Here is a 27692-nt window from a genome sequence, read left to right as displayed (position 1 = left end):
GTATCTAAGCTGAAATTTAGGATAGGTTGTGTGTAGGGAGGAGCTATGGTAGAGGGCAGAAAACTTGCTATGTGTATTGAGAATAATGAGCTTGGTTGGAACTTAAGTTAGGGTACGTGGGTTGAGACCAGGTCTTAAAACTGGTACTTGACAAGAGTTTTAAGTTTAAGACTACATTAGGGGTAGCTCCATAGTGTAATGGTTGGCACGTCTGCTTTACATGCAGAAGGTCCTGGGTTGGTAACCCAGGTAGAGCCACGGACCATACCCCAAGTGTGCCGGGGGCATGCCGCAAGCGTGTGGGAGGAGACGCCCCGCCTTCAGAGATCCAGTTCTGAAGGGGAAATGTCAGCATCTATAGGTCAGGGGTGGAAGTCGGGGAGGATTAAAGAGGGAGGGAAAAAAAAGACTACATTATAAATCTTTTTCTGATTTTTCATTTGAACTTAGCCTTAAATTCCTAACTTACTTTTGGGCATTTCTTGACTAATTCAGCTTTTCGTTTGTTGCTGTCACATCTTGGTACTCAACAGATTTGTTTTTCTTCCTTATCAATCAATATTAGAGTCTAATTTATAAGTTTTAGTTTGTGTAAAAATATTAAAGCTTTCGGAAAATATTAATGATGTCATTTTGGGGGTACTAACTATACTTAACTATGTATATGTTTATTACATTTAATCTTAGAAAGCTTTGACATTTTATAATGTAAATACTGTATTGAGAAGTTGGTTACTACAGCACTTCGCTCTAGTCATATACTAAGACTATATATACACTGGTGTGAATACACTGGTAACTAGGTTTGGCATTAGTGTGATGTTTGAATTTGCCTTTATCTGCAAATAGAGGTTTTTTAGACAAATGATTTTCCAGAACTTTGACTTTATCTTTAAAAAATAATAATAAAAATTATGAGATGCATTTCTATTTTGTAAACCTTGGCTATTTGTAGACAGAAAGAGAGAGTTGGTTATATTCTTTAGGGTTATAGAGAAAATTATTTTCCCTGTTTCCTATTCTCTTTTATTAAACAATGGCCTAAAATGTGGCTTTTCTTGTTTGGGGAATAAGAAAAACTAGAATATCTATTAAAGCAATGTGGCAACATGACAAGGTTTAGACTGTAGAGGACAACCACTCCTATTTTCAAAATTCGAACCCAACTATTGTTGTCATTTTGTGTATTGTATTCTCTTCCAGGCTATATTTTTAGGGGGGATGTGTTTGTGTGTAGTTTATCGAGGTGAAATTCATATAATATACAATAACCATCATAAAGTGTATGAATCAGTGGCATTTAGTCTAGGTATAATGTTGTGCAACCACCATCTCGCCTTAGTTTCTAAACTTTTTCATCACCTGAGAGTACCTCTACCCATGAAGTAATCTCTCCCTGTTTCCCATTTCCCCAGTAACCACTAATCTGCTTTCTGTCTCTGGCTTTTCCTATTCTGGATATCATATTTAAGGTATCGGGCAATATGTGACATTTTGTGTCTGGCTTCTTTCACTTAGCGTAATGCTTTGGAGCTTCATTCAAGCCGTAACATGTATCAGCATTTCATTCCTTTTTATGGATGAGTGAGTGAGTGAGTGAGTGAGTGTGTGTGTGTGTGTGTGTGTGTGTAAAAATAACAATTTATCCATTCATTTATTGATGGGAGTTTGGGTTGGGTTCTACCTTTGGGCTATTATGAGTAATATAGTTTTAAATATTCATGTGCAAGATTCTGTGTGGACATAGGTTTTCATATATATGAGTAGAGTTGTTGAGTCATTTGGTAATTCTGTGTTTAATTTTTTGAAGAACCACCAGCTGATTTCCACCGCAGCTGCACCATTTTACATTTCCACCAGAAATGTGCAGGGATTCCTATTTCTCCACATTCTTTCTAGTATTTGTTATTTTCTGTTTTTATTGTTAAAGCCATCCTAGTAGTTGGGAAGTGGTATTTCATGATTATTTTAATTTGCATTTCCATGTTGACCAGTGATATTAAACATTTTTCATGATCTCATTGGCTTTTTATATATCTCTTTATGAGACGTGTTTCCAAGTTTTTGCCTATTTTTAATTGGGTTCTTTGTCTTTGTTGTTGTTGAATTGTGAAGAGTTAGTTATTTATATATTCTCAATATTAAACCCTTCTATATGAAATACTTGCAAGTAATTCTCCTGTTCCTTAGCTTGTCTTTTAACATTCTCAATATTATTTTTTGGTGCACAGAAGGTTTTAATTTTGATGAAGTCCAACTTATTTTGTTGTTGTTGCTTATGCTTTTGGTGTCAAATCTTAATCATCATATTTAAGGTCACGAAGATTTACTCCTGTGCTTTCTTTTAATAATTTTATAATTTTAGCTCTTATGTTTAGGTTGTTTACCCACTAAAAGAAAAACTCTTCTCCTCTGCTTACCGATTTACTCTCGGTACATCTTGCCATCAAATGTGTGGGGATTTTTCCCACATCAACCAATTCTCCAACTCCCTGGACACCAATTGGGTGTCCTACAGTTTAATTCTATTCTGACACTATCTACCTGAAGCTAGTGTCACATTCCACAAGTTAAGGGCTCAGTCCCACAAGATTGTCCCCGCCCCCACCAGCTACTTCACACACCAGTGCAGTAGTGACCTGTACTAGTTATAAATTGGGGATTTCCACAAACCCTTCCTTGGTTTGATCATTTGGTAGAATGGCTTACAGAACTCAGCAAAAACAGTTTATTTATTAGATTACCAGTTTATTATAAAAGGATACAACTCAGATACAGCCAGATGGAAGAGATGCGTAGAGCAAGATAGGTGTGAAGGAGTGGTGTGACTTCTCCAGGCACTTCACCATCTCAGCACCTCCATATGTTCATCAACCTGGAAGCTCTACAAAGCTCATTAGTTCAGGGACTTTTATGGAGGCTTTATCACATAGATATGGTCAGTTATTAATGCAATCTCCAGTCCCTCCCTTCCTCCCCAGAGGATGGGGGATGAGGCTCAAAGTTCCAAACTTCCTATCTTAGTTTGGTCTGTCTGGTGACCAGCCCCTTTCCTGAAGCTATCCAGGAGCTATCCAAGAGTCTCCTCATAAAAATGCTCTTGTCATCCAGGAAATCCAAGAGATTTAGAAGCTCTGTGTCAGGAACTAGGGTCAAAGACCAAATACTAAAACAAAAGATCCTCTTAGTACCTTTATTTCTTTGGAAAATACAAAAGTTTTAGGAACTCTGGCCAGGAGCTGGAGACAAAAACTAAAATAAATATTTCTTATAGTATATTACACTATCACACCCACTTTACTTTTTGTATATGGAGTAAGGTAAGGTTCCAGTCTCATTCTTTCGTACGGTTGGTTATCCAGTAGTACCAGAAGCATCTTTTCAAGACACTGTTCTTTCTCTATTGGGTGATCTTGGACCCTTATCTAAAATCAGTTGGCCATAGATTTTTGGGTTTATTTCTAGACTTCTTCATTCCACAAATCTATGTCTGTCTTTATGCCAGTACCACACTGTATTAACTATTACAGTTTTGTAGTAAGTTTTGAAATTGGGAAGTATGGGTCTTCTGACTTTTTCAAGATTCTTTTGGCTATTTAGGCTCCCTTGAAGTTCCCTATGAATTTGAGGATTGGCTTTTCCATTTCTGAAAAAATGTCCATTGTAATTTTGATAGGGATTGCCCTGAACTTACAGGTAACTTTAGAGAACATTGTAATCTTAATATTAAGTCTTCCAATCTATGGCCATGGGATGACTTTCCATTTACTTAGATCTTTAATTTCTTTCAGCAGTGTTTCGTAATCGTCAGTGTACAAGTCTTTCACTTGGTTAAATTTATTCCTAGATATTTTATTCTTTTGGATGCTGTTATAAGTGGAATTGTTTTTCTTAATTTCCTTTTTGGATTGATCATTGTTGGTATGTAGAAACACAGCTGATTTTTGTGTGTTGGCGTTGTACCCATAATTTTGCTGAATTCATTTATTAGCTCTTGTAGTTGATTTTAATGAATTCTATGGGATAGTCTATATATGGAATTATGTAATCTTCAAAAGAGAGAGTTTTACTTCTTCCTATCCATTTTGATGCTTTTTATTTCTCTTGACTAATTGTGCTGGCTAGGACTTCTAAATCCATTGCTGAGTAGCAGTGGTCTTCCTCATGTTATTTCTGATCTGAGGGGAAAGCTTTCAGTCTTTCACCATTGAATATGATGTTAGTTGCAAGTTTTTTGTATATGCCCTACATATTCAGGAAGTTTCCTTCTATTCCTAGTTTGCTAAATTGTTTTCATTATGAAAAAGTGTTAGATTTTTGTCAGATGCTTTTTCTGCATCTATTAGGATAATCATGTAGGGTTTCCTCCCTTTTAGTCTATTAACGTGGTATGTTACGTTGAATTTTGTGTGTGCATGTGTATTGAACTACCCCTGCATTCTTAGGATAAAATACCACTTGGTCATGGTGTATAATCTTTTTAATAAACTGTGGGATTCAGTTGGCTAGCATTTTGTTGAGAAATTTTGTGTCTGTATTCATAACTGATCTGCAGTTTTCTTATGGTAAATGTCAGGCTTTGGGATCAGGGTAATAAATGCAGCCCTCTTAGAATATGTTAGAAAGTTTCCTTTTCTTCTCTTTTTTTGGAGGAATTTGAGTAGGATTAAAGTTAAAGCTATTTTAAATGTTCGATATAATTCACCAGTGAAACCTTCTGGTCCTGGTTCTTCGTTTGGAGGTTTTTGATTATTGGCCCAATCTCTTTACTTGTTATAGGTCTGTTGAGATTTTCTATTTCTTCTTGAGTCATTTTTGGTAATTTGCATGTTCCTAGGAATATTTTGTTTAGATTATCTAATTGGCATATAATTGTTTGTAGTATTCTTTTATAAGCCTTTACTTTCCATAAAGTTGGTAGTAATGTCCTTGTTTTCATTTCTGATTTTTGTTATCTGCATTTTCTCACCTTTATTCTTAGTCTAGTTAAAGTTTTGTCAATTTTGTTGATCCTTTCAAAGAACCAGCTTTTGGTTTTGTTGCTTGTTTTTCTGTACTCTATATTGTTGTCCCCTCTCTAATCTGTATTATTTCCTTCCTTCTGCTAGAGTTGGGTTTTGCTTGCTCTTTTTCTAGTTAAGGTGTAAAGTTGATTTTTTTTTTTTTTAATGTAGCATTTACCAATATAAAGTTCCCTCTTGAGTATGGCATTCTCTGCATCCCATAATTTTGACATATTTGTTTTCTTTTTCACTTGTCTCACAATTTTTCTTGATTTCCCTAGTGACTTCTTCTTTGACTCAGTTTATTGAGATTTAGTTTTGGCCTAACGTGGTTTATCCTGAAGAAGTTTCCATGTGCAATTGAGAATAACGTATATTCTCCTGCTGTCGATAGGGAAAAGAGTATTCTAACTTTTAAATACCTTCACTGGCACCACTGGGGAAGCTGCTTTCACCCTTGAAGGTTGAAAAAATGGCTATCTTCTGTGCCGATCCCTCAATGAATTTCCAGGCAGGTCACATTGTACAACCCTGATTTTTTGGAGGGCAAGGTCCCTATTGCCCACCTGTCACGAGCAAGCTGCACTCAGGAACGTGGGCTGCCATTCCCATAGCTGCCTGTCATGGAGATAGGAGATGATGAATAGTAACAGCCAGCTACTATTCAAAATGCCAAAGTTCACCAAAAGTCACCAGCCTCTCTCTTCATCAAGTACTCTTGCAGATGCTACAAGTGTTTGACTGGACTCCATAGTTCCCAAATGGTTTATTCTGACTGCTTGCCAGCTCATTAGTCGTTTCCATTCTGCCACCTTCCATGATGTCAGTCACATCTGTTTTTATTTTAGATGTAATCTTTTGAAAATAAGTTTTGTAATCTGCCTCATATATGTGACATGTTTAATGTTATTGTATATTTACCTAACTTTTGGATGTTGAAAATAATATGGCAGTCTATTTTGGGAAAAATTGGCCAGAGTTGTAGAATTTTAAGTAGGAATCACATTCAGTAGATCATGTTATTTTGGTGAGCTTGAGTCTGTCTTATGACTGACCCCTTTCTTTAAGTACTTCTTCATCGTCACTTGCCCAGTAACTTCTGCTTCCATTTTCATTTTATTTTCCACAGTCACAGAAGGACAAATACTGTAGAATGGTGGTTGCCAGGGGCTGAGGATAGGGGCAATGAAAAGTCACGGTTCAGTAGGCACAAAGTTTCAGTTAAGCAAGATGATAAAGTTCTAGAGCTCTGCTTTTTGACATTTTACTTGTAGTTAAAGAGGGTAGTTCTCATGTTTTGTGTTCTTAGCACAATTTTAAAAATTAATTAAAATGATAGTGTTAACAAAAATGTTGACGAACTGTACCCAACAATTAAGTTGTTGGTCAACTTAAAAGAAAAAAATCAAGGGTAGCCTAATGGAAGAAGGTAGAAGGAAGAGTTGAGGCTGCTGCTGGAGACAAGGAAAGAGTGCATCGAGATCAGGGAGAACCATGCAATAAGCACATCTAAGACTGAATATGCAGCCAGATTGAGCCAAGAGGAAATTTGGAGTGAGTGGGCATCATATACTGTTCTTCCATGGCTTGTGGTGTTTAGCTACTATTACCTACCTACAAGTGCAAAAAACAAATAACAGGTAGGAAAATTTTGGAATGAACCAATGTGATTTCTGACTGTACTGACATAATTTTTATCAGGTGACTCCCTACTATAAAAGATGAGTGTTATTTTATGTGTTCTTTTTGTATTCTCTTTTTTCACTCTTCATCTCCCAATTTTTGTTAGAATACTCTGATGTGTAGATACTGTCTTGACTTACTTTGTCACACTTTATAACTTTATAGACTTTTTCAGAACTGTTAAATTTACATTTTGTTCTGGGACCATAGTAAATTGCCACATACATTTATATGCTTAAATAAATTTTTGTCCATCTCATCTTTTGATAGCACTGTTTCTGTGAGTTCCTGATTTTGATACCGCAAAGGGTTTAAGTCTCTATATCTCACAGTGCACTAAATTTTGTCCTGGAATACAATGGAATCTTTTGATCAAATATAGGTCTTCATGTCAGGAAACTTCTGTTCTGTCTTTCATTGTATTTTCTCATTTATTCTGTTTTCTTTTTCAGACAGCGGTTAACTAAGATCTGTATAACAAGCATCATCTCTCTAACCTTCTGATTGCTGTACTTTTTCTTTACATCTTGTTCGCTTTTTCTCAAAATTGTCCTCTATCAGTGACTTGGTTTTACTGCTTTGACTCCTCTTGTTGATGTACTTACTAGTTCTGCTGTTAACGTTTGTCTATTTATTTTTTTATTTCCTTAACTCTTTAGGCTACCTTTTCTTTTCAGTGTTATTTTGATCATAAGAATTTTGTTTTTCTTGAGAACATAAAGCAGTTTTTTCCAAAATTTTCTTTTTCCTGTGATCAGTATTAATCCCGAATAGATTTTTCTTCTATCTTTTGAATACATGGGTATAGTTTAAATGGTTTTTTTAGGGCTTGGAAAGCTTAATGGAGCTTCTCTCTGATTTATAGAAAGGGGCCTTTTATCTTTCCCCTCCTCTGCTTCAGAATGAGCTAATCTGTTACTTCAGAGAGCTGGGAAATTATATATTATGTGGTAGCGATGCTGCTGCTGAGGTGAGGGATGAGATTGATTTATTTATAAATTTGTTCTGTTTTTTTTCTAACTCTTCTTTAACTTTCCTTTTGGATAAAGGACAAAGTATAGAACTTTGTCACTTACTTTTGCCCTGATAAAGTACTGTTTGGCTACCAGGGAAAGGGGAGTTTCAACTCTTTTTTACGTCTTTTCCCTTATCACATTAGTGTCCCTATACCCATCCACCAGATTGGTGGGTACCAGTGAAAATTTCTCAGGGCATGCGACATATGGATTCTGGAATTGGTCTTCCAGTTCAACTGATTCAGCATCTGAATGATACTTTTTAATAAAATTTCATGGTATGAGTTTGAAAGCTTTTCTAGCTTAGAGACATTTTAACTTTTTTATTTATTTTTTAGAGAGGAACAGTCTTCTGCAAACCTACACCTGAGCCACCATCTTTCCTCTTTCAAACTTTCTTATTTGGAACTTCTATGTGGATGCAGGCATTTTCAGAAGTCTCCTAAAACAGTGAACATGAAAATTTAATATTCATAAGAAACTCTTAGGGAACTGGTTTAAAATGCAGATTTGTGGACCCTCTCCCCTGAAAGTCTGACACATTGTATTTGAATAGGATCCCAGAAGTCTTTTAGCTTAACCTGATGCAGGTTGTCCAGAGTTTAATTTTGAGTAATGCTATCTTAAGTGTTAAAATAATCAGGTTTAGCTATGAAGTAGATAATTCGGTAACCTGGGCATTTCAGGCTGTCCCATGGGCTGAATAAGCTGGTAGCTGCTTGGCTCGGCTTCTAGAGGACCTACTACTCATTAAAATAAAAGTTCTTTCATTGTCTTCTCTTGGCCCAAGTTCGATTTCCCAAACTTTGAGATTTTGTGAACTAGGTAAATCTTTACTCACTGTCCCACCTCACCCCATCTGCAAGAAATATCACATAGTTTTCCAGTTTTTTATTTAGTTGAATGAGGACATGACAAATAAATCAACAATGAAATAAAGGACATTTTTAACACTTCCTCTCAACCACAACCACCAAAGATATAAATAACTAAAACTGTAGGAAGAATACAACCTCATGATACATAGCGTCTTTTAAATTGAGTACATTTAGTTCTAGGCAAAACTATATTTTCCTCTTGTAAAAAAATTTTTATTTAGCTAGATCAATGAGTGCTTTCTCATGGTTGACATTTAAGAACTGCTGCTTAGTACTTGGAACAATACACTTATAAGAGGTATTACTTGAATGTGATTAGTAGACTATGTCATATCCTCTGCTTTCTCACCAGTTCGATCCTTTGGTACAGAAGACAGACCAACAGATCGTCCAATACCACCTCGAGATGAAGTCTTTGAGTACATAATATTCCGTGGGAGTGATATTAAAGACCTCACTGTTTGTGAGCCTCCAAAACCACAATGTTCTTTGCCTCAGGACCCAGCTATCGTTCAGGTAACTGATAGTAAATTTGTCTTAGAATGCAAATAAATTTGATGTCCGTGGCTAGCCTTGGCTTTTGCCTCTCCTGGATTTTTTTTTCTTCAATTGAATATTTTTATAGCTTACCAGAAATGTTCCCTAGGTAGCTAAAATACCTGGATAATGTTTTCGCCTAGGTTTTTTCCTTTAGATCATAAGGGACTAAACAAAGTAAGAAATAGCTGAGAAATTTATTTTTATCAAAAATATTTTCTAATTTTGAAAACAATTAAAATAGCTAATATTTATTGAGGGCCGATTACATGGGAAGCACTGTTCAAACCACTACACGTGTAAGTCTATCCTCACAACACCCTCTGAGCTCGGTACTATAATTATTCTCATTTTTGCAAGTGAAATTGAAGTAGAGCCACAATTTGAACAGACCCAGGCAGTCTGTCTCTGGAATCCAAAATGCATGCCACTGCATTACTCTTATGTGGTTCATAAGGTGGTGATGGCTACTCTTAATAAGTAAGATTATTAGGTTTAATGAGGACAGGGGGAGCTAAATCATAGTATATATCATATGTTATACATTCAGTGTTATACAAGCATAAAAGAATTTTAACATAAATAGATGTGTGTTCAGTTTCCTAAATAAGGTATTAAAAAAGAAGACCCGTCTACGGCCATGCTACCCTGAACAGGCCCGATCCCATCTGATCTCGGAAGCTAAGCAGGGTCAGGCTTGGTTAGTACTTAGATGGGAGACCACCTAGGAAGACCAGGTGTTGTAGGCGTAAAAAATAAAAAAATAAGGGATTGTAAACTGACAAGGTCCTTGCAGTCTGTGAGGTCAACCAATGGATGCCTCACCTTTAAAATAAATAAATAAAATTTTTAAAAAAAATTAAAAAGACTCTAAGTACTCTCAGTAAGGGAAAAAATTTGTGTATTTTATTAAAAACAGAAACACATGATATCTAAAAGATTTTAAATTATGAGTTAAAAAGGATATCCATCACAGTACTTGTTTACATGTTACAGTACTTGTTTACATGGAAACATGTAGAAACTGAATATTAACTATAACAGCAGAACCTAAGAGTATTTTTACTAGAGGGCAAAGCTGATTAAAAGTTTGTAGCTTCTGATACCATTTTCTTAACCTAGTTTCTTGTTAGAAGTCTTCATTTTAGTCATTTGCACTAAAATATGCTTGTTAATTTATCAGTGTAATAGTTTCGAATTAACTTTCCCATTTTTGTACTGTGAACAATAAAATCTTAGTGTTCCACAAAACAGATTCTTAAAATAAGTGTTTTAAGAAATTAAAAAATTAATTTTTAAATTATCTTGCATAGGAATTGTCCGACTTCCAGCTATTAAAATACCTCATGAACTCTTCTAATAAACTAGAGAAATTCTCTACTCTCACTTATCTTTTCCTTTTTAAGTAAGTCTGAAGGAATCCTGAGAAAATCTGAACTTCATAAATGGAGGGAGAAAAGACATTCTAATAGAGATAGCTGCCTACACTTAGGAGTAGTGTTATCTGTCTTATATTTATATATCTTTTGATAAATCTCCAAGAAACCAGTTAATTAAATAATCAGCTTCATTGAATGAGAAAAACCAAGAGAGCACAAATCAAAATGGTGTTGAATAACTTCTTCCAACCACCAAAAATTTTGACTTTTGATCTTTTGATTCATTCAGTAGTATTTATTGAACCTCTGCCATGTGCCTGACACCAGCAGTGAGCTTATATTTCTGGCAGCTGTTAATATACTTTATATTATAAAATGTTTTATATTAAGCTAAAAATATGTAAAGTTTGTACATAACATATTAAAATGTATTTTAGGTTTAGCAAATTAAAGGTTTTAAAATTTTTCTTTACCTTAATGATAACTATATTTTAAATGTAAATGGTTTTGTATAAGATTATTTCTGTATCTCCTCATTGTAAATTTAATTGAATACCTCACATATTTGAAAATAAGAGTAAAATCAAAAATGAAATGTCTTAATTATGTCAGCACCAGCCTGAAACTCATTATAACCAAATGTAGTTTTTCTCGTTTTTCTTTAAGCAAAGTTATTTATTCAAGTAACTTTTCATAGTTCTTTCCTAAATATGCTATAAAACTCTTTACTTAAAGAAGTTTATTATAGGAAAAAAGTATTTATAATTACATTGAGTATAATTGGAACATTACATTTGACCCTTGAACGAGGGGCTTAGGGGCACCAACACCCAGCCCACTCCACCCCCGTGTATAACTTTTGACTCCCCAAAAACTTAACAATAGTCATCTCTTGGCTTCCACGGGGACTGGTTTCAGGACTTCCTGTGGATACCAAAACTCGTGGATGCTCAAGTCCCTTATATAAAGTGGCATAGAACAATATATGCATTTGGCTCTCTGCATCCTTGGATTCCCAATCGCAGATGGAAAATTTGATCTGTAGTTGGTTGACTCCACAAATGCAAAACCTTGGGATATGGAAGGCCAAGTGTTTATTTATTGATAAAATTCACATATAAGTGGACCCTCACAGTTCACACCCATGTTTTTCAGGGATCAGTGTATATACAAATAGTGAAATCAGAAGATTATTTAACTGTCATAATATTAACTGCTTGTCGGAAGTTATTACAACTGCTTTTGCGCTTAGTACTTATAATTTAATAATTTCCTTAAAAATATAAATATCAGAATTTCTTTCCATTATATACATGTTGTTTAGAGCCTGGAAAAATAACCCATGATCTTTCTTCAGTCTTCACTAGGCTCATCTACTTCTTCATTCCAGTCAGTGGGTTCCTATGGACCTTTTGGCAGGATGTCAACCTACAGTCAGTTCAGTCCAAGTTCATTGGTTGGGCAGCAGTTTGGTGCTGTTGGCGTTGGTATGTTCTCTTTTTATTTTCTTTCTTTCTACCACAGATTTTCAAACATACTGTTTGGTGTTTCATTTGTAACCTATTATTTCAAAGGCTTTATTTAATGTCCTTATTGACTAGTAGTACTAAAAAGGTCATCTTTCAGAATAATCACTTTTTTAAAAACCTAGATATATCCAATTACCAGATTTCTTTGAATGTTACTTTAAATTTACATAAGATATATCCATTTAAAATAAGTATTTTTTCCAACAGGATGGGTTTTCAAAAGGGGGATTGGAGGTAATGCTGTTGTTAATAAGAAATAATAATGCCATTAAGGAGTATTTCTGTTTTGTTTAATGTGGAAGATTATAGCATTTAACAACACCTATGAGAGAGAAATATGTAGCATCTTTGGGGGCTTGGTGCTGTGTTTATTATAGGAGTGGTTTAGAAATATAACACTATAAGAATGTGTAGGAGGCCGGGGCTGATAACAGTTCAACTTATGATTGGAGCAGAAAGGCTATCCATTCTGTGCAAAAACTATAGATATAATCAGATTGATCAGTGTTATTTTGTTTTTTGTAACTCTACATTTTAGCTCCTGAGTACATCTTTATTGAAATTCCCGCAGTAATGAATAACTTTTTAAATCTCAAATTCTAGCCCTTAATCTTTTTTGGTTCTGTTGAAATAACCATTTATCAATTTACTTTGTTTCACTGAATCATGAATTCACTTTCAAGTGTACCTCGAAACTCAGTATGTTAACAAGTTTTGGTAAAGTTAATTTTTATTTGAATATACTTTTTATATACTTGTAACTTTAAGTAAATGTTTGACTTATTCACAAAATAAAGAAGAATGAGGGAAAAGTAAATTCCAAAGTTGAATGAATGTAAGCTGAAACAACTAGTGCTAAGTATATATCACATTGATAACAGCCACATAGAAAAAAGAATTAACTCAAGTAACCTTTACACTCTTAGTAGAATACATTGTAAGAACAAATAGAACTATTAAAAAAAACTTGACTTAGGGTTTGTAATTGGTAGTGGTATTTGTGTTAATTTTGAAACTGTTTTGCATGTGTATTGGGATAGGGTAAATTAATATATTGATGTTGGGAACTGGTGTTCTTGCCATGGAAAAGGGAGATACAAGTATGGAATGGGGAAAGATAAGGAAGAACCCTGTGATGTTGAATGTAAATTGGAGGTATGACTTTGAACTCATTTTTTGAAAACTGGATATTTCCTGACTCTCTTAATAGAAGGGGCCTGGAAGCAGTGATACCCAGTAGAAAAGAACACATGTGGACCCAGTACTCGGTTTCTAAATACCATTCCCCACTAAAAAGAACCTTGAAAAAAGAATGGGAAACAATGCTCTTTTTTAACAGAAAAATGCCTGCTAATAAGTAGAAGGAATGGTAGATATAGAAAATCACTATTTTATAATCTCCAATGTAATAATTCACAGCAAGAATCATCAGTGAATGCTAAAATCATTGGGTGAGTCTCCTGATGTGATGATATGGGAGGTAGGAATACACAACTTCACCTCTGTGGTGCTCTTAATGAAAATGCAGATTCTAAAAGGGGTCAAATTTGTGGTGACAGAAAGAAATCTAACTATGGAAGGTGAACACAAACTACAATATATACATATGCCTTATTGTTAAATTGCACACCTGAAACAATGGATTTCCGTAACCAGTGTCTAAATGAATGAATGAATACATGAATGAATGAATGAATGAATAAAATACATGCTACTGAAATCTCACACACACACACAAATAAATGTTACTAAAATCACACACACACGGTGTAGAGCCAGAGAAAGAGCAGTCAGGGAGATCATTTCATAAACTATATAAATGTTTAACCAATGTACTATATACTTGAAACTAATAATAAAATTTTAAAAATATATATGTCCTTTAGATAAGGTTTGTAATTTTTTGTCAAATCTATAATCTTATTGATTGGTGTCTCATCTATCATTTAATAAAAGAAATATCCCCCCCCAAAAAAAAAAAAAAAAAAGAAAAAGAAAATGCAGATTCTTATCCTGAAGAAATGGACCATATATATCCAGAGGCCAAATGATTCAGTGTTGTGAAATACGGAGAAAGACAACAAGACTGGTTTAGACTTGGGAAGACTAAAGAGACATAGCATCCAAATATAATACGTGATTGGATCTGGGTTTTGTTTTTGTTTTTTTTTAAGTTGATAATAAAGAACATTTTAAGGACTGCTGAGGAACTTTGAGTACAAACTAAATGTTGGATGCTGTTATTGTTGATTTTCTTAAACATGGTAATGGTATTGTGGTTAACCAGGAAGGAGAATGTCTTTGTTTTGGGGGGATGGTTTTGAAGTATTTAAGGGGGAAGGATCACATTGTTTGTAACCTATCTAGGCAAAAGAAAAGTGTGTATATCAGGATATAAAGAAATGAAACAATAGGCCTAGCAAGATGTTAGCAATTGGTGAGTGTAGATAAGGAATTTATCAGTATTTAGGTGTACTCTTTCACTTTTGACATAGGTTTGACATTTTTCAAAGTTAAAAACTAAATATTTAATTCCTTTTAGACTTACTATTCTTGGACCAGTGAAATAGTGTGACTTTGCTTCATGTACCTCTAAAATCTATTCAGGTAGTGAAGCCAGAGTTAATTATACTTGTTAAATCCAGATGTACCTTGTTAGCTGTAACTGTTAGAATCCTATTCAGAGGATTCACATAAGGGATAATTGCAAAATACATTATCCTTTTAAGACTTTTCACTGAATCAAGTAGTTGTCTAACATTGGGATTGTTATTGTTTTCTTCCTACATTACTTACTTCCTACATTACTGTGAAGTTTGCATGACTTAATAAGTATAAAGCACTTGAACAAGGTCTAACACTTGGTTTCTACATAGTAAATACTGCTTCTGCCATTCTTCAGAGCCTGCTTCTCTAATCGGGGTATTTTATGGTGGTGAGATATATATTTCTCAGAAATGCTTTTATCTAATTTCAATATGATACAGGGTGCTGGTTTAGTGTTTCTTGGGTGTCACAAAAGTAAAGGATTTTACTTGTACTTTCTATGTTGATAGGGTAATTTTTGCAGTGGCGGATCCTTTTTGATTGGTTTTCACATTGATAGGATAATTTGTGGAGTGGCTAATTAGAGAACCTGTAGATAATATTTAAAAGTTGTCAAGTGAGGAAGAGGAAAACTATAGGGTTGATTAAGGTAATAGATGCTTTTTAGAAAAGGAGTTAACTCAAATACAGTTTGTAATGGCACTAATTAAGCCAGATTTTTATCTTTTTCACATATTGTTAGTCTTTTCACAGTTTTATTTGCAATTTATATCATGAAGGGTTAATATCCTTAATATTTACAGAGCTTTTAAAAATAAAGATCTCCAACCCAACAGAAAAAAATAAGTAAGCGTTAGGCACTAACTTTGCCTTTTTCAGAAAAAAAGAAATATGATCCTTAAACATGGGAAATGCTTAAATCTTTCTTATAATAAGATATATACAAATTGCATCTACACCGAGACACCATTTCTCACCATCAATTTGGCAAAACCAGAAATTTTGATTATATTCTCTTTTGGCCAGGTGGTGGGGAAACAGATACTCTCACACATTGAAAGAAATAATGTACCAGATAGAATCAAAGCACTATTTTTTAAGCTGATGCTAAAATAATTCTTATATGTAAAGATTAGGTCATTATTGACTTTAATTTATTGACTCTTAGGAAAAATTGATTATCTCACAGTAAATCAAGCTGCAAAACAGCCCTGGCATGCTAAGTCTTGTAATACTCTTATGGGCAACATGGAGGAATATTAGCTGAATACAGAGATAAATGGGTATAGTTTAGCTGGTTAAATAGTCAAACCATATTGCACGTTGATTCTCATAACTCTCCAGTGTTTTATTCAGATTAATTTTAATCACTGAACTTGATGAATGCTTAGAAGGTATGCTTATGAACTTTACAGTTAGCATAAAGCCAGGAAGATACTTCATGCATTAGGGATGACAGACTAAGGATTGTTAAAAGATGTACTTTAGTAAAGTGTAAAGGAATTAAACATTCTGCTTAAAAAGCAGCAATCATCAAACTGAATTTTTAAAAAACAAGATTCAACTGTATGATGTTTATAAGAGATGGACCAAAAGACACAAAGAAAAAAAAAAATAGAAAAAGGTATGACATACCATGCAAACACTGATAACAAGAAAACTGTTAAATAAGTGAACATCAGACAACGCAGCTTAAAGATCAGGGGTACTACCAGAGAAAAAGGGATTCTTATAATGACAAGGGGCAGTTCATCAGGAAGCTATAAATGTGTATGTAACTTTCATAAAATAGTACACCCAGCTATCACAAAATATAGTCCATGAGCAAATCATGGACTGCTCAGTGGGGTAGATCAAATCCTGGGCCATCGAACAAGTTATAATAAATTCAGAAGGATTGAAAGCATACATGGTATCTTCTCAAACTAAAAAGAAATTAAATTTGGAGTTAATAGATAACTTTAAGATACCCAAATAATTGAAAATTAAGCAAACTTTTAAATTACTAATGAGTCAAAAAAATCATAAGGGAATTTAGAAATTTTTTTTAATGATTTTAAAATGCAACATGTCAAAATTTAAGTGCAGCTTAAGCATTGCTTGGGGAAAATTTTATACCTTTAAGTACATATATTAAAAAACAAGAATGCGTTAAAATCAGCGCCCTACGCTGCCAGCTTGAGAAGCTACATAAAAGGTGCCTTTTGAGCTATGCTTCTCTTTCTCTCAGGCCCGCTTCCACATCTGGAAGTGTATTTTCTCTTCTAATAAAGCTTTTCGTTTCCGCTGTAAAAAAGAGAGAGAAAGAGAAAAGGAAAAAAAGCTAGATAAAAGGAAAGTTAGCCCAAAAGTAATATAAGGAAGAAAAAAATTTAAAAGCAGAAATCAATGAAATAGAAACAAGCCAAAATATATAGAACATTGACAAAGATGGAAATTAGTTCATTGAACAGTTCATAACATTAATAAGCCCCTAGCAAGACTGATCAAGAGAAAAAAGAACACCCAAATCAATATCAGAAATGAAAGAGAAGACATCGCTATAGATCCTAAAAGAATAATATGAAAATATCAAACAAATTTATGTTAATAAATTTGACATCTTAGGTGAAATAGATTCCTTGAAAAATACAGTCTTCCTAATCCACAAGAGGAAATAAAATCTCAGTATTCCTATATCTGTTAAAGAAGTTGAAACTGTAGATTGTTTGATTTACTGATAAATTCTACTATTTAGAGAAGAAATAAATAATTTTACCAGTCTTACAATAACTTGCAGAGAATAAAGGAAGCGGAACACTTTCTAACCAGATAACCAAGGCAAGCCAAGATCCCAAAATCTAATGATATCATTACAAGAATAGACAATTAAAGCTCACTCTCTCTCATGAATATATATGTAAAAATCCTTAACACAGTATTAGCAGTGGAAGCCAGCAATTCATAAGAATACTACATAGTAACAACAGTGAGGTTCATCTCAGGAATGCAAAGGTGTTTTAACATTTGAAAATCATTAGTAATTTACTGCATTAACAAATAAAGGGGGGAAACTACAATCCCAAGAGATACAGAACAGGCATTTGATAAAATTCAACACCCATTTCTCAACAACTAAGGAATGGGAAGGGATATCCTAAAATTGATCAGTGAAATGAAAAACTTACATACATAATGAATGTGTTTCCTTTGAGGTAAAAAATAAAGCAAAGGCAAAATTATTTCAGTATTTCATTTAGTGTTGAAGAGGTCCTAGTCAGTTGTATAAAGCAAGAAAAAAAATAAAAGATTTGAAGAACAGAAAGGAAGAACTAAAAATGCCTTCATTTGAAGGTAACATGACTTGTGTGCATAGAAAATAAAATGCAAAGGAATATTCAAACCATTAGAATGAATAAGTGAATTTAGCATGATAAGGAGATAACATGATAAATATATAAAACTCAACTGTATTTTTGTATTCTATGGCAGACAGGTTGGCACACTGTGGCCTATGTACCAAATTCAGCCATCCTCTTGTTTTTGTAAATAAAGTCTTGTTGGAACACAGCCACACTCATTTATTTACTTGTTGTCTATGTGTTTTTACACTACAAGGGCAGAGTTGAGTAGTTAGGTCGTATGGCATGAAAAGCCTAAAATATTATATTTACCATCTGACCACTTACAGATAGAGTTTGCTGACAACTGATCTAGAACAGATTATTGGGAAAGGAAATGTAACATGCAGCACAACTTACAGTACCATCAATAACATCAGATACCAGGAATGAAAAAGATACTTTAAAACCTCTGCAAGAATGCTTCTCAATGGAAGGGGATTAATTTTAACCCCCTCTCCTAGGGGATATTTGGTAATATATGGAGACATTTTTGCTTCTCACAACTGGGGCTTACTAGTATCTAGATGCTACTTAACATCTTATAATACATAGGACTATTCCTCACAACAAATAACTATTTGGCCCAAAATGTCAGTAGTGCCGAAGTTAGGAAAACTGCTCTACAGTGAAAACCATAATACACTGATGAGAGAAATTCAAGATCTAGATCAATGGAGGGTTAATCTATGCCGATGGGTTGGAAGATTCAATATTTTTAAGGTGACTTTTTCCCTAAAATTTGCAGATTGTACATAACCCCATTAAAATCCCATCAGAAATTTTAAAAATGGAAATTAACATGCTGGTTTTAATATTTATATGGAAATACAAAACCTAAAACAACCAAAACAATTTTGAAGAAGATTTGAGGTTTTTACCCAGTTTCAAGATTTACTATGAAGTTATAGTAATCAGAACAGTGAATTGTTGACAAATACATCAGGAGTAAAGAACAGAGAGTACAGAAATAGACCTACTAAATACCGATTTAAAACAAAGCTGCCAAAGCAATACAATGAAGAGGAGGAAACCTTTTTAACAAATGATACTGCAGCAGCTGCATGTCTCTTTGGAAAAGAATTAACCTTGAACCCTGTCTCATACTATGCATAAATAATAATTTGAGATAAGTTCATAGCAGAATTAGGGTGAGGGAGGTGAGTGTGATACGACCAGGAACTCAAAGAAGAGATGAGGATATAGAAGAGTTGGCTAACCAGGGGGCAAACAGTGGGAGGTTGAGTCAGGTGAGGAAACACAGCAGCATGAAGATAAGAATGCATATCATCAGAGTGACTTAGGTCTTGGTCATTGCCCAGAAATACTAGGGATAATGGGATGGATTCAGCTTTCCACAGAATTGAGAGCAGTAGTCCCAACATTTCTGGGGTTGTTATGGGAGGTTATGTTGGGCCTCTCTTGAGCTAGCTGGGGCTGCAGCCTGATAATCATGAGAGTCCCATTAGTCCTCATCTTAGATCCTGTGCTAGTCTCTGATACTCCCATTTTAAGACAGATGTGAACAACTAGAATTCATTAAATTGAAGTGAGGGGCGGTGAATACCATGTGAAGGTGAGTCATGGTTGAAGGAACTACAGTTGCTTGGAAGTGAGAAGATTGTGATGGGCATGATCATAGTCTTCAAATATTTTAAGAATATATGGATAAACTTCTGTAGAGTGTAGACTGGTGAAAATAAGAAGAGGTGAGAGAAGAGGTAGCCAGATAAGAAGAGGGCCATATAAACTGAGGTGCAAGTAGTTTGAACTTTTATCTTGAGGGCCATTGAAAGCCATCAGAGGATCCTAAACATTCTAGTAATGATATTTGTATTTCATAAAAGATTATTCTATCATCTTTAGATTGCTAAAGAAAACATAGATTAGTAAGTAAGAAGAGAGCACAGCATATGAAAAGTGAATATTCCCATAAATACTATAGAAATTTAAAGAAGATTGACATAACCTAGAATATCAAAGAATTGAGCCCTTTCTAAGAATGTGTTTTACTCATATTACCAAAACTTTTGTGGTCACCTTAGACTGAATGCAGCCCCACGATGCCATCCTGAGTGGAAGCATTAAAGTGGACTAGATTCCATGATCTATTGCTTTGGAAATGCGGGGAAAGCACTTCACTAACCTGTCTGCCTCTTCAGCTATCTGTGCAGATACTCTCATGTGGGTCCTTGCTGTCCCATCTGTGTAACTGCCTAGGACAGTACTGCATATGTTAATAAAATGTTAGCACCTAGGATGCTGGAGTCTGTATTGGTTTGCTTTCTTTCTATACAGTATTGTCAGAGATTTCTCCAACTAATTTTTGTTGTGCTTTCATTTATTTCCAAGATTATTAATTAGCACAAGTGTTATAGGGGGCAGTGAAAATCATCATTATTAAAATGGTAAATTATATAATGAAAAGGTTTAAATTTTTTAAAAGATTTTTTTGTCATTAAAAAAAATCTCTTAAAGCTGGAAGCTCTTTGACGTCCTTTGGAACAGAAACATCCAACAGCGGTACCCTGTCCCAAAGTAGTGCAGTCGGCTCTGCCTTTACACAGGAGACAAGATCTCTAAAAACACAGTTATCTCAAGGTAGGCTGTTTCTTCCTTCAGATATTTGTATTATAAACTTCTCTAGTGGTTTTTATCTTTCTTTGAATGTAAGAAATTTTGTGGCTTGTAAATCACATGTATAATTTCTTTTAAAATTTTTCTCCTAATTGCCATTGCATTAAGTAAATTACCGAATGACTTCCACTATTTAGACTTGTACAATTCTTAGATCATAAAACCAAGGCAGTGAACATTCTCTAAGTTTGACATTTTTTTTGCAAAGCAAGTATATAAATTATATATAATACTTAACTATATCGTATTAATCCCAGATTCACCACTGAAGATGAACTTTCCTTGCAGCTGAAAAAACAAATTATTCAGTATGCTGTTCTAATTTTCCTAGCATCCTCACAGGATCTAGAGCAGTGGTTCTCAGTTTGGACTACCCACAACTGAATCATCTAGAGTGTTTAAAAATGTAGCTTGTGAAAACTGCTACATCAGAATTCCTAGAGCTTGGGAATCTGTATTTTAATAAGCTTCTTAAACTATCCTGTTTCATTTTTAAAAAATTTATTTATTACCCAGTCTCATAATTGTCAGTGGTCCCAAAATTCCGCATCTATTATTATCTGCTGCCAAAGTAGATGTTACTGTCTTGTTGCTTTATATGGATGTTTACTTTTAAATAAAACAATGTGAAGTCATTTCAGAGGGATAGTATTTTTTAAAGCTATTGAAGGTAAAATCAAGCTAATGCTAAACAATTCTATCTATGTTTAGATATTTTGAAATAGTTGTAGTTATTGTTATTCATAGTGATTTAAAATAACTTAAATTTTAAACATTCTAGTGATTTGTTGTAGATGGATTAGAAGTCCAGTAAGCATAGGAAGAAAATTAAAATACCCAGTCTTGCTAGGGAGAAATAACAAATATTTATATTTTGTTGTGTATACTTCCAGACTTTTTTGTAGGTTAAGTGTATATTTCTGTATATGTATATCGGTTTGTTATTTTACTTTTTAAAGAATTCTGTTTTAGAGAAAATCTTTTTAAGCATTAGTTTTCTAAACTATAAAATGGGACTTTACTGGTAACTAACAGACTTACTGTGAGGATTAAATTTTTTTAATGTAAGCAGTGCCCTTAGCATAGTGCCTCACACATGCGTGATCTGTTGATGTTAGTTATCTTAATCAGTAGCCAACATTAACCTTAATATGGAAGCACCAGAAGAATCCTTATTAAAGTCATAAATAAGGGTACTTGTTCTCATCGCTATTCAGCATTGTTCTGGAATTTTTAGCTTAATCAGAAACACATGAAAAAGAAATAAGAGGCATAGATAGTATAGATATCTATAGATATCTAAAGCTAATATTAGAATTAGCATTAGTTGTCAATGCTATAACTGGTTGTAATTGAGAATTCACTGAAAAACCTAGAACTAATAAGGGACTTAAATTAGAGGTAAAATGTAAAGTCAATGTACAAAAATCAATAGCTCTAAAACTTAACCCACTAATTATGTAATGGGGTAAGAGATGTTCACAATACTGAGAAATAGAAATTATATATAAATCATGCTAAGTGATATAAGCCAGACAGAAAAAGTTGAAAATCACATGATACACTTATATGTGGGATATAAACCTAAAAGCAACAAATGAGCAGGACAAACAGAGACTCGTGGACATGGACAATAGACTAGTGGTTACTAGAGGGGACGGGGTCGCGGAGGGGGTAGGTAGATGGGGTAAAAGAAGTCAAATGTGTAGTGACAGAAAGAAATATAACTATGAGAAGTGAACACACTGTAAATATACATATGTCTTACGGTTAAAACATACAGCTGAAACTTACTGGATTTCGTTAACCAGTGTCACCATAAAAAAATAAATTTAAAATAATAATAATAAATTAGCTGGTAAAATCAAAAAAATTATATATGAAATACATAAGAAGAAACATGAACACTGATGAAAATACAAAATGTAATAGGACATAAAATATAATATAGTCAGAAACATTTTATTCCTAGATAAAAAGAAAGTATTATAAAGAAGCAAAGTATTATAAAGAAGTAAAGCTTTACTTCTCGTATTAAATTGATTGTACTTTCAATAAATCCAAATCAAGTGGTATAAGAACTTAATAAAACATATACAAACTATCTTAAAAATACATGCGGAAGTATAGTTAGACATGTGAAAAATAAAAGTAATCTGATAGGGCTTTCCTACTCAATAATAAAGTATGCATAAAATAAAGCAGTGTAGGAATAAATTTTGAAGTGAATGGAACAAAAGTCAGGAACAAACCCAAGTATAAATAAGTAATTAGCATATTATAAAGATACTATTTTTAAATTAGAGAAAGGCTAGCTATGCTGTAAATGATGTTGGAACAGACAGCTGCTTGATCATTTGAGGAAAATGACTAGATTTCTTCCCTCATACTTAGAACTAAACTAAATTTTAAATAATATTTAAAACATTTTAAGTACATATTTATTAGAAGAAAATTATATGTATAAAGTAATGGCAGAGAAGACCTGGGAATCTGCATTTTAATTTAGCCAACTAAAATTTCTGAATTTTACAAAATTAAAACACCTAGGATTTTCTTTTAATTGTGTTAAGAATGTGAAGCTAGCTCAAAGTGTATGTTTTTACTATATTGAAATAGATTTTGTTTATTCCTAATAATATGTTTAGTATTGCCTATATTCTCCTATTTATAACAAAATTGACATCATGACTAGTTGACTTCAATTACAAAGGTTTTTAAAGTACGCAAATGAGTTGTTACTTGCTGTGATTGCCCTGTTAGTTGTGGTTCTGCAATAGTTGTGAGTCATAGGATCTTTTCTCAAAGAAAAGCCTGAAGTAAATTTTATGAACTTTAATAAGATTATTTAATGCAGTATTGTAAAACTAACTAAACTAGTCTTTTCAAAAAACTTAACACTCGTTTTATAAATTAAATTTCTTTATAAGGTGATAGTGATTACAAAATATCTTATTAGCCAAAACTTACATAAACCACCATGATTTCCCATTATAATAAATGCGGAAATTACAGTGTTTCTATTAATGGCCAAGTAAAATTTGGCATTAATGGCTGGAAATGGAAATACACATTTGCAGATGTGTACTTTAGATAACCATGAACTTGGGGACTATTACTAATAAATGGTCCCTGAATCATCTGGTGCACAACCACCAATGCTTTGTCAGCACTCACCAGTACTCCAGTTGTTTGGAGCCTGTGCAAATATGCACAGGTGGGCAGTGACATTTTCAGCATTTGGGGGATTTTTTTTTTTTTTTTTTTTTACATGAAATGAGCATAATTTTTTAAAGCAAAACATTTTGGTACAATATCATGTGACATGAGAGCACCTTGAACCAGAGATTTACCGCAAACATTGTAGGGACAAAAAGTATGATGAAGACACCCAGTGTTATATTCTTCTGTTTATACTGTGAGCAGGTGTTAGCCTCATAAAAGGAAAATTGGAATTTATAAGTACAAAGCCTATATTGAGCAAAATCTTCCCAAGAAATCTGTCAAATGGCAAGGAATAAGTATCGCTACTGTGTTATGATCTGAAGGGTATTATTTGATGCTGGCTTTTTAGTGTTAATGTTTAATTACCTAAGCCCACACAGTGTTGAAGAACTTCACCTAATTTTTTAATTCTTTATTTCCTTCATAAAAGAAATTTAATGGAGATAATACCTATATATGTATAAAGTTATCACTTTAGACATATCTTTAGAATGTACTAAAAATGTTAAAAGCCTCTGGAAGTGATAGCTAAAGTTATCAATAGAATCTTATGGTTGTTGTTACTGGAGAAAGCCTGCATCTGACCCACAGCACAATCTTAGATAATATTCCTGGGGAATCTTGTACCAGACAGCAATTTTGAAAAACTTATTTTTAAACCTTATTTCACTAGGTGGAAATACAGATAAAATTCCAGAGTTTTGTTTGTTTGTTTGGGGTTTTTTGTTTGGGGATTCTTTTGTTTTTACCCCTGTGACCAACCCGCTAAAGATAATTAGTTTTAAATTCTGGTCTAATGAGTAGATGAATTCAAATTTGTGCTAAGGATTTGAATTGCTAGAAATAAAACTAGATTTTTTTTAGGGTCTAGGTTATTTTTAAATCCCCAAAAGATAGGGTAGTTTCTTATCTTTTGGTTACGTTTTAGGTCGTTCAAGCCCTCAGTTAGACCCTTTGAGAAAAAGCCCAACCATGGAACAAGCAGTACAGACCGCCTCGGCCCACTTACCTGCTCCAGCACCTGTTGGGAGAAGGAGCCCTGTATCAACCAGGCCTTTACCATCTACCAGCCAAAAAGCAATAGAGAATCAAGAGCACAGGCGAGGTAGAAATTTAGCTATTTACTATTCCTTAATTGACTCATCGACATTTTCCATTCACCTTATTTTCATTAAAAAGATATACTTTATATGAATGATCCTAGAAGGTTTAAACTGAACTTAATAGAATGTACAGTCTGTCAAATCTGGCTCAAAGTAGTGATGGTGGTGGGGGTATAGATTTTGGGGGGTTTGCTTTGGGGTTTTTTTCCCCCTCATTTCTAACTTTACAGAAGTTGTTGATTATGTCTTAATTTGTCACTTTATATGTCTTCTATAGCTGAAGTACACAAAGTTTCAAGACCAGAAAATGAGCAACTCAGAAATGACAGCAAGAGACAAATAGGTGAGTTACTTGGATCTGAAAGCCATATTTTATGCTTCTCAATAGAACATTTGAAATGTGTGGTACATATTTACTATAAAAAAAATGGCAGGGGTTGGTGACTTATATTAAGAGGAATTTCATTGTAGTAAGAGAACAATTTTTTCTTATTTTTTTGGTGGTAGTTGTGCAGATCTATGTATGTGGCAGAATGTCATAAAACTATACATAAAGACTACCAAAAAATGAGTACATGCAAAAACTGTTGAAATCTGAACAAGATCTATAGTGTACATTATATTGTGCCAGGGTCAATTTCCTGGTTTTATTAATGTACAGTAGTTAACTAAAATGTTAGCTTTCGAGAGGAGACTGGGTGGGTGATGGGCATGTAAGACCACTCTGTAATATTATTTCAGGTTTTTTGTGTATGTGTAATTATTTTTAAAGTTTTTTTTAATCATCATTACATTTCTGGAATAAACTTTATTTGATGGTAAGTGATTGTCTTTTAATATATTCTTGAATGTTATCTGCTAGTAGGATTTGTACACATTGTATGGCTTCTTCTTTTGTACTTCTTTATGTTTTTCAGTTTAATGTTATAAAATTGTTTTCATTGTTTTCTGTGCTTTTAAGAATGGAGTTATCTGTACCTTAAAATTTTGAAGTTTTTTTATTAAAATAGCCCTGAGCCCTTTTTGAAGTATATTCAAGAACTTTAACTTTCTTTCATTATTATTGATTTAATAAGATTTTATACTTTATCTGTTTTGTAATCGGTAATACCCCAAATTTATTCATTTTATTAATATTTTCTAACTTATTAGCAGAGGATAAATTATAATTTAAAACTTTTCCAAATTAAAAAATAAAGGCAATATAATCGCCTGTAATCACCTTACTTAGATAATAATTGGAAAGTGGTCTTTCACTTAATTTTTGGAAGATAGATATATTTTAAATGTTTAAACACTTCATTTGTCCTGTACATTTTTATATGTGCTATGTGCCAAAGGGTACATAATTTCTGGTTTGATTTAGTATCTTTCACTGCCCTTTGAAATTCATCCCCCAGAGGTTCATTAACAACAGTGGATATTCTTTTAGATTTTTTTTCTTTTACAGATATAGACTATACTTAACTTTTTTTAAAAAAGACAGAAAGGTTACACTTTACTTCCTGGCTTGTGGCCAAGGCATTTTTAATAGTAAAGTTTAATGTGTTAAACCTCCTGTTTATCTAGATTTAAGTGTCTGGATATGCTGTGGTGGGTTTTTGTGGTTCGTTGTCTCAAACTCTTACAGTTTGCCAAACTTTAGTGAACACAAACCTGTTACTCTGTAGTCACTTCTGACCTTTGTCACTATATATTAAACATTACACATAATTATAATCATAGAATTCATACTGCATTGTGCTCTGTATGTTTCTGTTAATTCACATCTAATACTATTCTATATTCCTCTTTTATTTTTTTCTTAACTATTAGTCTTGCGTTGGATATTTGGGTTCTCAGGTTTTCACTATAATTCGTGCTGCTTTGGTACTGCTTTATCATACCTTATAAATCCTGTCATTGTGTATTGTAGAGAAAGAATAGCTACAGGAAGACTTGAATAATATGGTTTCATTTAGAGGAAGATGATAAAGAGGGAGTGGGAAATGGTTAGAGTGGTTGACACCTGGTGCTTCTTGTCTTGTGCTATCGTGATGAGGAAATAACACCTCCTTCCTTGCAGTTTGTTCTGATTAGTGTTCATTTATTTATCTTACTATAAATATTGGTTCCTGTGATCCTTTCTGTAAAAGGCTTCCTAAATTTTGAAAGCCTACTATGTGTTTGACACTTTATAAGTATAAGGGATTTGAGCAAAAGAAAGACCCTACCCTCAGGAAGGACATAGCAATTTAGAACAGAAGTCTCCCAGATTGTTTGGTTGTATACATATATGAGTGTATGTATAAATATAAATTTAATTTGGGCTATTTGTAAATTTTATGCATGCTATTGTTAGTCTATTATATATTGTTAGGGAAACTTCATTTCTTTTTTATATAAAAAATACAAATATAGTAATATGTAGATACTTATAAGCATTTCTGTTGTTGACTACTATAAAAACCACAATAATGGCTTCTGTCCAAAACCAGCTTATTCTTTTTTATTAACATAGTTCCAGGTGCTTCTTCAGCTCCAAGGAGAGGGCGTGGGGGTCATCGAGGTGGCAGGGGAAGATTCGGTATTCGACGAGATGGTCCTATGAAATTTGAGAAAGACTTCGACTTCGAAAGTGCAAATGCACAATTTAACAAAGAAGAAATCGACAGAGAGTTTCATAATAAACTTAAATTGAAAGGTGAATTTTCATTTTTCGACTCAGAAATTACTTTTATTTATTTGAATTACCAGAGTTTAGTACAAGTCTTGACTTTTGTGGTATGTGCTTGT

At 33.6% G+C, this 27692-nt stretch overlaps 1 protein-coding gene and 1 non-coding gene across 3 annotated transcripts in view; both read left to right on the top strand.

The window, feature by feature from the left end:
* The window catches only part of LSM14A (LSM14A mRNA processing body assembly factor), a 48256-nt gene that overhangs the window by 11655 nt on the left and 8909 nt on the right, over positions 1-27692 (top strand). The window contains exons 2-7 of one of the 2 annotated variants that reach the window (XM_039888575.1): positions 8933-9096; positions 11854-11983; positions 20431-20553; positions 24743-24919; positions 25195-25260; positions 27418-27600. In XM_039888575.1, the coding sequence (XP_039744509.1) occupies positions 8933-9096; positions 11854-11983; positions 20431-20553; positions 24743-24919; positions 25195-25260; positions 27418-27600 (843 nt within the window). The remainder of the gene's footprint in view (positions 1-8932; positions 9097-11853; positions 11984-20430; positions 20554-24742; positions 24920-25194; positions 25261-27417; positions 27601-27692) is intronic. The other variant, XM_039888576.1, reaches the window with a different exon arrangement.
* Positions 9748-9866, top strand: LOC120623183 (5S ribosomal RNA). Its single transcript, XR_005658695.1, has one exon. It is a non-coding gene; the product is annotated as a 5S ribosomal RNA (ribosomal RNA).

This window comes from Pteropus medius, unplaced genomic scaffold (genome assembly GCF_902729225.1).
Source record: "Pteropus medius unplaced genomic scaffold, Ma_sr-lr_union100, whole genome shotgun sequence".
NCBI lineage: Eukaryota > Metazoa > Chordata > Mammalia > Chiroptera > Pteropodidae > Pteropus > Pteropus medius.
This window is presented reverse-complemented; position numbering and strand designations above follow the sequence as displayed.